The 13,912-nt window shown below is 33.1% G+C and overlaps 1 protein-coding gene across 1 annotated transcript in view; it reads left to right on the top strand.

The window, feature by feature from the left end:
- Window positions 1-13,912, top strand: part of CCDC7 (coiled-coil domain containing 7) — a 387,945-nt gene that overhangs the window by 252,681 nt on the left and 121,352 nt on the right. Inside the window, exons 11-15 of the mRNA XM_046011852.1 lie at window positions 3,081-3,179; window positions 4,298-4,408; window positions 4,854-4,861; window positions 4,926-5,046; window positions 7,540-7,659. Of these exons, the coding sequence (XP_045867808.1) occupies window positions 3,081-3,179; window positions 4,298-4,408; window positions 4,854-4,861; window positions 4,926-5,046; window positions 7,540-7,659 (459 nt within the window). The remainder of the gene's footprint in view (window positions 1-3,080; window positions 3,180-4,297; window positions 4,409-4,853; window positions 4,862-4,925; window positions 5,047-7,539; window positions 7,660-13,912) is intronic.

Raw genomic sequence — 13,912 nt, 5'->3', positions numbered from 1 at the left:
GGTGTTAGTAATAGAAGAGGAGTTCCATTACAGTATGGAACAGTAACTTAAAATTTAGTGTGTCTGAATTTGCTCTTCAAATTCCCTTTAGCAACTGCACTTCAGAACCTCCTTTTCTCCCTGGTTCCCAATCTGCATTTTCTTCCTATGTTCCTACATGTCTTTCTTTTTTTTTTTTTTTCCATTTTATTTTTTCAGTGTCCCAAGATTCATTGTTTATATTTTTAACTTTTTGAGGAAGCTTCACACTGTTTTCTAAAGTGGACATACCATCTTGTATTCCCACCAATAGTGTAAGAGAGGGTTCCCTTTTCTCTACAACCTCTCCAATGTTTGTTGTTGCTTGCCTTGTCAATTTTTGCCATTCTAACTGGTGTAAGGTGGTATCTCAATGTGGTTTTGATTTGAATCTCCCTGATGGCTACTGATAATGATTTTTTCATGTTTCTGTTAGCCCTTTGTTTGTCTTCTTTGAAGAAGTATCTGTTCATATCTTCTGCTGATTTTTTGACTTGATTGTTTTTTGGGTATTGAGTTTGAGAAGTTCTTTATAGGTCTTAGATATCACCCCTTTACCTGCAGTGTTATTTGCAAATATCTTCTCCCATTCCATGGGTTGCCTCTTAGTTTTGTTGATGGTTTCCTTGGCATGCAGAAGCCTTTTCTTTCGATGAAGTCCCAAAAGTTCATTTTCACTTTTGTTTCCCTTGACTTTGGAGACATGTTTTGAAAGAAGTTGCTATGGCCAGTGTCAAAGAAGTTACTGCCTATGATTTCCTCTGGGACTTTGATTGATACCTATTTCACATTGGGGTCCTTTATCCATTTAGAGTTTATATTTGTGTATGGTGTAAGTGAATGGTTGAGTTTCATTCTTATGTATATAGCCATCCAGTTTTCCCAGCACCATTTATTGGAGGGACTGTGCTTTTTCCATTATCCAATGGATAATGCTTTGTTGAAGATTAGTTGACCATAGAGTTGAGGGTCCACATCTGGGCTCTCTATTCTGTTCCATTGATCTATGTGTCCGTTTTTGTGCCAATACCATGTTGTCTTGGTGATCACAGCTTTGTAATATAGGTTGAAGTCAGACAATGTGATGCCCCAGCTTTGTTTTTCTTTTTCAACATTCTTTTGGTGATTCAGGGTCTTTTCTGGTTCCACACAAATTTTAGGATTGTTTGTTCCAACACTTTGAAAAAATGCCTTTGGTATTTTGATCAGGGTGGCATTGAAAATATGGATTGCTCTGGGCAGCAAAGACATTTGAACAATGTTTATTCTTCTGATCCATGAACATGAAATGTTTTTCCATCTCTTTGTGTCTTCTTCAATTTCTTTCTTAAGTGCTCTGTAATTTCTCCAATAGAGATCCTTCACCTCTTTGGTTAGGTTTATTCTAAGCTATCTTGTGGTTTTTGGTGCTATTCTAAATAGAATCTATTCCCTAATTTCTCTTTCTACAGTTACATTGTTAATGTGTAGGAAAGCAATTGATTTCTGTGCATTAATTTTGTAACTTGCCACATTACTGAATTGTTGTATGAGTTCTAAGGGGAAATAAATAGCCATCCAAGCCTCATTCAAATAGAAAAATCTGGAATTCTCCAACTAACATTGCACCTTAAAGAACTGGAGAAAAAACAACTGAAGCCCAAGCCACACATAAGAAGAGAAATAATTAAGATTAGAGCAGAGATCAATGAGTTAGAAACAAGAATATAGTAGAGTAGATTAACAAAACTAGAGCTAGTTCTTTGAAACAATTAATAAGATTGATCAACCACTGGCCAGACTTATCCAAAAGGAAAGAGAAAGGACCCAAATTAATAAAATTATGAACTAAAGGGGGAGAGATCATGACTAACACCAAGAAAATAGAAACAATTATCAGAAATTATTATAAATAACTATATGCCAATAAATTAAGCAACCTGGAAGAAATGGACTTATTTGGATTAGTGTTGTTATTTTTTATCCCTTCACTAAGTTCATTTCATTAAGTTTGCTTTCAGTTTTAGTTGTTTTGCCTTATCCTTATTAATTTTATTTTTGTAATGTGTACAACATTAACTTTTTTTTTGCTTCCAAAAGTGAATATTATGCAAAAGATATATGTCCTTCCCCTTACATTCCCATGTCCTCTCTTCCACCCCTGTCTTCTTATATAGTAGCTCACTATATTAATTTCATGCTTATTTTTCCTGTGCTCCATTTTGTAAAGTTAATACCTATTTTTCAATTTTTTTCCCCTGGTTTCTTCCTTCTGATCCAAAAGTTAGCATATTAAATACACGATTTTTTAAAGAGTTTTTCACTTAAACATTAGCTCCTAGAAATCTCTTCTTGTCAGTTTTAAGAAATATCTATTATTTTTCACAAATACATAAAGCAGCTTATACTACATTATATACCATAGATTATACTATACCACAGTTCATGGTATATACTTTAGTTTATTCAACCAATGTCCTATTCTTGAACACTTAGATGGTTTTAAATATTTTGCAATTGCAAATAATACTGTAAGGAATAATCTTGTACCTATGCATTTTTTTGCATTTTTATTGTTTGGTTTATTCTTATGAATTAAGTGTATTTATAAGTAACCCAAAAGTACAGAGTATTATGAAATATATTTGATGCCTCAGAATATTTATGAAATAATGAGTTTTGGTAGTACCTATTGAAACTTTTTTTTATCAGGGCACTTGTGTGGCTCAGTAGGTTAAGCATCTAATTTCTTGATTTTGGCTCAGGTCATAATCTCAGGGTTATGAGATCAAGTCCCTTGTCAGGCTCAGCATTGGGCATAGAGCCTGCATGGGAGTCTCTCTCTCCCTTTCATACTCCCCCCCCTCATACTCTTTCTCTCTAAAAATAACAGCAACAACAAAAGAACTCTTCTTATCATTTTCATGTCAGACCTCACATTAGGACAATTTATTTATAGCTATAAAAATCAGAGAAAATGCTACTTTACACTTGTTATAAATTCAGATCTGGAGTTTTCATAGCAGATATGTTTTTTCAATTATGAGAACTAAATACATCTCTTTATTTAGCTCATTTTGGAGTACCAGATGAAAATCTAATGCTTGTGAGTCAAGATTCAGTGTCAAAACCTCAAGTTCAAGTAGAGAAAAAAATAACTCACAAAAGGGAAAGACGCCATAGTAAGTATAATAATTATGAATAAATTTAAAGTATTTTAAACCCATCAAGATTTTTTCCCTTTATTCAAGAATATATATTATAGAAATTTTACACTCTAACCCTGAAGTATGAATGTGCAAAGATAATCAGAAAACAAAAGCAAAAGCTTTAATCCTTCAGATTGGAATTTCTAATCACAGCCATAGGACACTCACTCAGTATCTACCAAGGCCCAATAACTGCCCAATAGTATCTCAAAGTATCTTTCAGCTGACTCTGGGAGAGTATAGGTTCCAGGAGATTATGACCAATGGTCACTTCTGACTTCTGACTTCACTTCTGACACTTCAGCAGTGTCCTTCTGACATATACTCCAGTTGAGAAAAGTGAGAGGTTTAGTTGGGCCCCACACTATTTTTCACTGATTGCTGCAAGGTATGGAGTTAATTAATACAGACAATAAACTAAGTTGAAAGTAACAATGACATCCTTATTCACTTGCTGTGATGATATAAGCAAAAGTAAATATAAAAGTGTACCAGTCTTTTATATTTCAACCAGCCAATATTTCAACCAGTGTTTCATTTTCCCATGAAATGACATCAGGCAAGCATCAGATGTATCAATGCAGAGGGGTGAGGAATATCTTATTGTGTCTTACACATACACACATATATACATATATGTATGTACCATTATCTACCAGTATAGTAGTACTCATGTTATACCAATTCTGTAGTTGTTTTATATATACCAATTTATTTGTCCAATACCCTATGCTTTAACATTTAGGTGGCTTTAAGTGTTTTGCAATTACAAATAAGGCTGTAATGAATAAACTTGTGCATCTAAGTTTTCATTGCTTGCTCTATTATTGTGTATCAGCCTAAAGAATAAATCACCCATGAAACCTGAAGACTAATATAAGATATATTTATTGCTTAGGCATATTGATGAAATAATAAGACAATTTCAAACAGTTTTCATTTCATAACAGTTCTAGCATCATAATAATTTACTTAATGATTTTATGAAAATGAAAAAAATGATACTATACACTTGTTATAAATTTGAAATCTAGAGATTTTACAATGGATTTGACTTTCCATTTAAATGACTAAATCTATCCCTTTTATAGCTTATTTCAGTGCACCAGATGAAAATCTTATGTTTGTAAATCCAGAGTCAGCATCAAAATTCCAAGTGCAAGTAAAGAAAGAAATAACTTCCAAAGAGGGGAGACGCAAAAGTAAGTTTAGTAATTTAAATTTAAATTATTTAAATTAACCTCATTAGAAGATTTCTTTTGGTTCCTGAATAGTATGTATTTGAACACATGTTTTATAGAAACTTTACACTTAGATTTTTTTTTTTTTTTAGAAAGAGATCACAAGCAGGCAGAGGGGGAGGGGGAAGCAGGCCCCCTGCTGAGTAGAGAGCCAGATGTGGGGCTCGATCCCAGGACCCTGAGATCATGACCTGAGTTGAAGGCAGAGGCTTAACCCACTGAGCCACCCAGGCACCCCTACACTCGGATTTAAAGTGTGAATATCCTAAGATAAAGACAAAAGCGAAATTAATACCTTTTGGCTGGTATTTGCATGGTCAGTAATTATTAAGTACTATGATAGCTTCCCCACATAGACTAATGAAAATTGTTCACATAATTTTTTTCACTTCACTTCCATGGGAAGAAAATTTGGTAATTTTTTGGCATATCTAGAAGTTCCATTACATTTATTTATTTTATTTATTTAGCATTTCCTCTTGAAAAGCAAAAAAATTATATGATATCACATGAAAACCCATTTCCTGAGGAAAAACTTTTATTTTCAAGAAACCAGTTTCAAACTAAGAATGAAGCTACCAGAAACATGAATCTTGATAGTAAGTAATTAAATATAAATCTTATGAATTATTTTTAATTAAATTCAGGAGAACACTGTTTTGGTTTAGAATACATCTTCAACCATATGTTCTTTGGTAATTATTCCCATCAATACTTTATATCTTTATTGATGATTTATCTGTTTGTTTTATAATTACTGAATTAGATGTGTTAAATCTCAAACTGAAATTTCTCTTTTTTCTTGTAGTTGTGGCTGGTTATGATTTATATCTTATGATACTCTATTATTTATGGTATATAAGCTTAAGATTGATAATATTCTTGGAGGACAGATCATTTTGTCTTAATGAAAAGACCCACTTTAAGGAGAAGGGAGTTGAGAGAAATTGGAAGGGGAGATGAACCATGAGAGACTATGGACTCTGTAAAACAACCTGAGGGTTTTGAAGGGGTGGGGGGGGGGGGGTTGGGGAAGAGGGTGGTGGGTAATAGAGAGAGCATGTATTGCATGGAGCACTGGGGGTGGTGCAAAAACAATGAATACTGTTACGCTGAAAATAAATTTAAAAAAGACCCAGTTTATCACTTTATTGTTTTTGTTTATTTTCCTTTAAAACTACTTTTCTACTATTAATGTAGCTCCACAAACTTCTGGTTGATATTTATATCATACATTTTTTTCCTATCCTGTTTCTTGTATCTATGATTTTGCTATATCTCTTGTAAGAAAATTATAGTTGCATATATTTTAAAACTCAGCTTGATCCTTATCTTTTTATTAAATTGCAATCATACATAATCTAGCTATTTGTATTTTTAGGAGTAATTACACCATTTAATTTTGTTTCTTCTTGTTTTTCTTTCACTTTTTCACTTTCTGTATTTTTTATCCTTATATATATTTTTTTCTTAACTATATATGATCCAAAAAATTAGACTTTATTCTAAAGTGCGAATACTCTAAGAAAACTAAAGAATAATATTAAATATGTAAATATAATATTTATAATAATGTCTCTAAATATTTATAATTTTTCTGCATATCTAAAAAGTAACAAGACTGCTTATATACATATAAGTGAAAAATGTACTCACATGATGTTTCTATTTCAACTTAAATCATGCTTATGTCATTAAAAAATGACATAATGTATTATTGGATAATTAATATATTTTATAAATCTAGATGTTCCACCACAAATCTCATTCTCTATTTAGTGCTTTTATAAGTCTTTCTTCTTGAAACCCAGAAAATATATTTTATCAGATGGAAATTTTGGCCTAAGTCAAATTTTTACTGTGTTATTTAAACTTCCTATTTCTTGATTTCCTTGGATTTTGTTTGTCCTATCAGTTATGGAGAGATGTGCATTGAATCATCTCACAATGATTGTGGACTTATCTATTTCTTCCTGTAGTACTGTACATTTCATTAAACTGCCCATTTTCTTTATACTGACTATGTTGTTAGGTGCATAAAAATACAAATGTTAGATAATTCCTTACAGACTCAATGATTTCTTCTTATGAAAGGTGCCATTTTAGCTAGTCTCCAGTAAGATCTTTTGACTAAAATCCTACTTAGACTGTCATTGACATAAATATTTGCATACTTATTTTGGTTGGTATTTACATGGTAAATCTTTTTTCACCTACTTAGTTTCCAATTTTTTGAATTCTTATTATTTAGTAGTGTCATTTATAAATAACCTGTAAGTAAATTATTATAAATCTAATGTAACTCTCTCTGTCTATCCTTATAACATATAATACATTTATAATTATTGTACTAACTGACACATTTGGATTTAAATATTCCTTTTTTGTAGTGCTTTGTATTTTTCCTACCTGATCTAGATTTCTATTTCATTTCCCTATTTTAGAATTATTCTAATCAGTCTAACTTTATTTTTTTAAATACTTATTTATATATTTGAGAGAGAGAGCACACAAATGTGGGGAGTGGGGGAAGGAGACAGAGAGAGAGAGAGGGGGAGAGGAAAGAGAGAATCTCAAGCAGACTCCCCACTGAGAATGGAGCCCAACACAGGGCTAGACCCCCAAGATCCCATAAGATCATAACTTGAGCCAAAATCAGGAGCAGGTGCATAATAAACTGAGCTACCCAGATTCCCCTAATCAGTCAACTTTAAAATGAGTCATATATGTTATAAAAATTTTAAGTATTTTAAAATAGTGAATACCCTTAAGACAATAAAGTTTAATAACAAATTTCTAAGTGTATGTATAAAGTAACAAGAGTAGCTTCACACACTTTAAGGAAAGCATTGTGATGACTTTTACATTTAATTTTATAATCTGCTTTGAAGATGCACCAGAGGTTTTTGTTTTTGTTTTTGTTTGTTCATTTGTTTGTTTTGGTGGGGGGCGGGTATTGTGTTTGATCATTTGTTTAAATTGTGTTTATTTGCTTAAGTTTTGTAAAACTGGAAGGAAGCTTTAAGTGATTCTTTATTAATAATAGACTTCACTTTTACTTTTTATTGAATTAAAAGCCTCTATTTCTGTAGCTGAGAAAATGGATGAGAAAGCAGGTAAAAATATTTTGCCTGAAGATAATAAAGTTTTAATTTCAAAAGGCTCATCTCAAATTAAGACACTTGGAGCTGCCAACAAAGCAGGATTTAGTAGTAAGTATAATTATTAAAAATATTGTATAAGGATATTTAATTAAATTTCTCTCTTTAGTTCATGAGTATATATTCAATCATATAAACAAATGCTATATACTGTATCACATATACATATATGTACTTGTTCATATATATATACCTACGTATATGTACATAACATACATACATGTATATGTTCTCCATTTAGTCAAGTTGATTATGTTTTTCATGCCTTCTTAGTTTCATTGAAGTTATATGTTTATCATTTGTGAGGAATGTATATTAAATTCAACAACAGTGATTGTTATTTATTACTCTGTATTTCTGTCATTTGTTGTTTTATGTTTCTAAAGCTTTTTTACTATATACAATATATAATAAATACACAGATTTAAAAATGTCATATGTTCTTACTGAACTGAAATTTCTGCCTATATGTAGAAGACTTTGTAGAAAATTTTTGTGTGCTTTTAGTTGATTTTATCTGATATTAACATAGTGTCTTTAATATAATTATTTGCATAAAATAATTTTTTCATCATTCTGCTCTCAATCTTTACATATTGCTATGAATTGGTTGTGTAAATTCAAAATAAAAGGCATTGTGATTTATTGGATTTTTTAACACAATGTAAGAATCTTTGTTCTTGGAGCATCATTTATTGTTTTCAGTGATTTGGATTTTAGCCATTCTCAAAGGTGTGTAACAGTACCTCATTGTTTTAATCTACAATCCCCTGATGACATATATTTAGAACAACTTTTCAGATGCTTATGTGCCATCTTTATGACTTCTTTGTTAAGGTATCTGTTCTGATAATTTGCCCATATTATAATTGGGTTATTTGTTTTCTAATTGTCAAGTTTTAAGTATTCCTTATATATTTTGAATAACAGTTCTTTATCAGATATATGTTCTGCAAGTATTTTCTTCCATCCTGTGTCTTGTTTTTTTATTCTCTTAACAGTGTCTTTCGCAAATAAGTTTTGTTGTTGTTGTTGGTGGTGGTGGTGGTGGTGGTGTTCTTTTTAAATGAAATCTAACTTACCAATTTTTTTCATGGATTGTGCTTTTGGTATTGTATCTAAAAAGTCACTGATTCATTACTTACACGTAACACCCAGGGGTCATCAAAGCAAGTGGCCTCCTTAACTGTGTGATGGGTATTAAGGAGGACACTTATTATGATGAGCCCTGGGTGTTACATGTAAATAATGAATCACAAAATTCTACTCCTGAAACCAAGCTTACATATATGTTAACCAGCTAGAATTTAAATAAAAATTGGAAGCTAACTAACTAACTAAAAGTCATCAACAGTTTGCATTCCCACCAACAGTGTAAGAGAGCACCTCATTTTCTACATCTGAACACTTGTTGTTTCCTGTGTTGTTCATTTTAGCCATTCTGACAGGTTTGAGATGATATCTCATTGTAGTTTTGATTTGTATTTCCTTGAGAATGAGTGATATTGAGCATAAATATATGTATGTTGACCATCTGGATATCTTCTCTGGAAAAATGTCTATTCATGTCTTCAGCATTTTTTATCTGGGTTATTTATTTTGGGGGACTTGAGTTTTATAAGTTCTTTATATATTTTGGAAACACACTTTATCATATACGCCATTTGCAAATATCTTCTCCCATTTGTAGGTTGCCTTTTAGTTTTATTGGTTGATTGCTTTGGTATGCAGAAGATTTTATCTTGATAAAGTCCCAATAGTTCAAATTTGCTTTGTTTTCCCTGGTCTCAGGACAGATATCCAATAAGTTACTATGGCTGATATCAAGGAAGTTAGTGCTTATGTTCACCTCTGGGATTTTGCTGGTTTCCTGTCTCACATTTAAGTCTTTCATCCATTTTGAAATTATTTTTCTGTATAGTGCAAGAAAGTGGTCAAATTTCATTCTTTTGCATGTTGCTGTCCAGTTTTCTGAATACCATTTGTTGAAGAAACTGTCTTTTTTTTTTTGTTGGACATTCTTTTCTTTTTTACTGAAGATTATTCACCCAAATAGTTGTGGGTTCATTTCTGGGTGCTCTATTCTGTTCCATAGATCTAGGTTTCTATTTTTGTGCCAGTATCATACTGTCTTGATGATTACAGCTGTGTAATATAGCTTGAAGTCTGGAATTGTGATGCCTCCTGCATTGCGTTTCTTTTTCCAGATTGCTTTGACTATTCAGGATTTTTATGGAGCTGAACAAAATTTAGGATAATTTTTACTAGCTCTGTGAAAAATGTATTTTGATAGGGACTGCAATAAATGTGTAGATTGCTTTATGTAATATAAGCATTTTAACAACATTTGTTCTTTCAATCCATGAGCATGGAATGCTTTGCTATTTCATTGTGTCCTTCAATTTCTTTTACCAGTGTTTTATAGTTTTCAGATACAGGTCTTTTACCTCTTTGGTCATGGTTTTCCTAGGTAACTTACTGGTTTTGGTGCAGTTGTAAATGGGATTAATTCCTTAACTTCTCTTTCTGCTTCTTCATTATTGATGTATAGAAATGCAACAGATTTCTATATGTTGCTTTTGTATCCTGTGACTTTACTGAATTCATGTATCAGGTCTAGCAGTTTTCTTAGTGGAGTCTTTCAGATTTTCTATGTAGAGTATCATGTCATCTGCAAATAGTGAAGGCTTGACTTGTTCCTTGCTGGTTTAGATACCTTTTATTTCTTTTTGTTGTCTGATTGCTGTGCTAGGACTTCCAGTACTATGTTAAATAACAATAGTGGACATCCCTGTCTTGTTCTGACCATAGATGAAGTGCTCTCAAGTTTTTCCCATTCAGGATGATATTACCTGTGGGTTTTTCATATATGGCCTTTCTTGTGTTCAGGTATGCTCCCTCTAACACTACCCTGTTGAAGGTTTTTTACCATAAATGGATGTTGTATTTTGCCAAATGCTTTTTCTGCATCTATTGAGATGATCATATGGTTCTTATCTTTTTTTTTGTTAATGTGGTGTATAATGTTCATAGTTTTATGAACATTAAACCACCCTTTCAACACAGGAATACATCCACTTGTGTGGTGAATGATTCTTTTAATATACTGTTGGATTTCATTTGCTAGATTTTATTGAGATTTTTTTCTGAAGCCCCTCTTTTTTAAAAAAAAATTTACTTAAGATCAATTTAGGTAACATATACAGTATTATTTGATTCAGGAAGGGTAGAATCTAGTGATTCATCATTTGCATATAACTAACACAATGCTCATTACATATGTGCTCTCATCAATGCCCATCACCCAAATACCCCAACCCCCCTACTCATTTTTGCATCCATGCTCATCAGGGACGTTGGTCTATAGTTCTGTTTTTTAGTGGAGTCTTTATCTGGTTTTGGTATCAAGGTAATGCTGGCCCCATAGAATAAATTTGGAAGTTTGCCTTCATTTTCTTTATTTTTAGAATAGTTTGAGAAGAATGGATATTAACTCTTCTTTAAAAGTTTGATAGAATTTGCCTGTGAAGCCCTCTGACCCTTTTTGGTTTTTTGTTTTGACTTTTGTTTTTTGGGAGTTTTCTGATTACTGATTCAGTTTCTTTGGTGGTTGTAGGCATGTTCACATTTTCTCTTTCTTCCCTTCAGTTTTGGTAGTTTATATGTTTCTAGGAATCTATCCATTTCTTCTAGGTCATCCAATTTGTTGGCATATGGTTTTTTATAATATCCTGATACAATCATTTGTATTTCTGTGGTGTTGGTTGTTATTTCTCCTCTCCAATTTAGGATTTTATTTATCAGCGTCCTTTCTCCTTTGTTTTTGATAAGTCTGGCTAGAGGTTTATCAATTTTATTAATTTTGTCTAAGTGCCACTCCTGGTTTCATTGATCTGTTCTATTGTTTTTTATTTCCTATATCATTTGCTTCTGCTCTAATCTTCATTATTTCTTTCCTCCTGCTGAATTTAGGGCTCATTTGTTGTTCCTTTTCTGGCTTCTTTAGGTAAAGTTAGGTTGCATATTTGAAATTTTTCTTGGTTCATGAGGTAGGCCTATATTGCTATACATTTCCCTCTCAGGACCACTTTTGCTACATCCCAAAGGTTTTAGACTGTTGTGTTTGCATTTTCAGTTTTCTCCAAGTATTTTTTAAATTTATTCTTCAACTTTTTGGCTGACCCATTCATTATTTAGTAGCATGTCGTTTAACCTCCATGTATTTGTGCTCTTTCCAAATTTTTTCTTTGGTTGATTTTTAGTTTCATTGCACTGAGGTCAGAGAAGGTACATGTTATCATTGCCATATTTTTTATTTGTTAAGGCCTTATTTATGACCTAATATGTGTTCTATTCTGGGGAATGTCCCATGTGCACTTGAAAAGAATGGGTATTCTACTGTTTTAGGAGAGAATGTTCTGACTATCTGTTAAGTCCATCTGGTCCAATGTTTTATGCAGAGCCATTGTTTCCTTGTTGATTTTCTGTTTAGATGATCAGTTCATTTATGTAATGGGGTGTTAAAATCCCCTACTGTTATTGGATTATTATCAATTAGTTCCTTTATGTTTTTTATTAATTATTTTTTATATTTGCATCCTCCCATGTTAGGTGCATATATATTTATAACTGTTAGATCCACATTTTGGATTGTTCCCTTTACTATGGTGTCATGCCCTTCTTTATCTCTTGCTACACACTTTGTTGCAAAGTCTAGTTTGTCTAATATAAGTATTGCTACTCCAGCTTTCTTTTGACATCTATTTCCATGATAAACATGTCTCTTTCCTCTCCCTTTCAATCTGCCATGTCTTTAGCTCTAAAATGAGTCTCTTGTAGGAGCATATAGATGGGTCTTCTTTTTTAACCCATTCTGATGCCCTATGTCTTTTGATTGGAGCATTTAGCCTATTTACATTCATTGTAATTATTGATAAATATGCATTTAATGACATTTTATTGCTTGTTTTATAATTTTTCTGTAGATTTTCTCTGATCCTTTCTTGTCTTTGTCACTTTTGGTCTCTCTTTTCCACTCAAAAAGAACCCTTTAATATTCCAGCAAAGCTAGTATGGTGGTAATGAGCTCTTTTAGTTTTTGTTTGTTGAGGAAAGTCTTTATCTCTCCTGCTATTCTGAATGGTAGCCTTGCTGGATAGAGTATTCTTAGTTGTAGATTTTTCCCATTCAGCACGTTGAGTATATCATTCCATTCCCTTCTCACTTGTCAGGTTTCTATGGGGAGATCTGCTGCTAGCCTTCTGGGGCTTCCCTTGCAAGTTAGGGAATTCTTTTGTCTTGCTATTTTTTTTTTAAGATTTTATTTATTTATTTGACAGAGAGAGATCACAGTAGGCAGAGAGGCAGGCAGAGAGAGTGAGAGGTAAGCAGGCTCCCTTCAGAGCAGAGCCTGATGTGGGACTCGATCCCAGGACCCTGGGATCATGACCTGAGCCGAAGGCAGAGGCTTTAACCCACTGAGCCACCCAGGTGCCCCAAATATTAGTAATTTGAATGCAACAATGTATAAAAGTAATTATACACCATGACCACATGGAATTTATTCCAGGTATTTCATACTGGTTCGAAATTAAAAATCAACTAATGAAGGTTTTGGGAGATGACAGCACAGTAGGAGTGCCCTAGGCTTCTTTAATCCCACAAATAGATAACCATCAAATTATCATAAACACTCCAGAAATCTACCTGAACACTGACAGAACAATCTCCACAACTAAAAGTAGAGAATGAGGCCACATCAAAGCAGGAAGGGAGTATAAAGTCATGGTTTAGAGGAGAAGTGGATCACAGGGACTGCAAAGGGGAGGAGACAGTGGTCTTTGAGAATGGTAAGAGAGAGGAGCACAGGGGAACATATACAAGAACATTTCCATAAAGCCATTGACTTGGAAAACAAGAGGTGCTGAATACTTTTTTTTTTTTTTTAATTTATTTGACAGAGAGAGAGAGTAGAAGTAGTGGGAGTAGGAGAGGGAGAGGGAAAAGCAGACTTTCTCCTTGGCAGGGAACAAGATGCAGGAAGCCTGATACAGGGCCCAACCGATGACCCTGGGATCATGACCTGAGCTGAAGGCAGATGCTTAAATGACTGAGCCACCCCAGTGCCCCAAGAGGGGCTGAATTTTGTCAGTTCTTGCAACCAGTGGGGCTTAAAGCCTGGAGTTGTAAAAGTCAGCTGGCTTGACTGGGATAAAGCCCAGAGGGCACTGTGCTGCTCTTACATAAAAGGCAGGCAAAAACCCAGAGGTAGACAGCTTGGAAATACTGATCTGAAAAACGCATG

This window comes from Meles meles, chromosome 7 (assembly GCF_922984935.1).
Source record: "Meles meles chromosome 7, mMelMel3.1 paternal haplotype, whole genome shotgun sequence".
Classification (NCBI taxonomy): domain Eukaryota; kingdom Metazoa; phylum Chordata; class Mammalia; order Carnivora; family Mustelidae; genus Meles; species Meles meles.
This window is presented reverse-complemented; position numbering and strand designations above follow the sequence as displayed.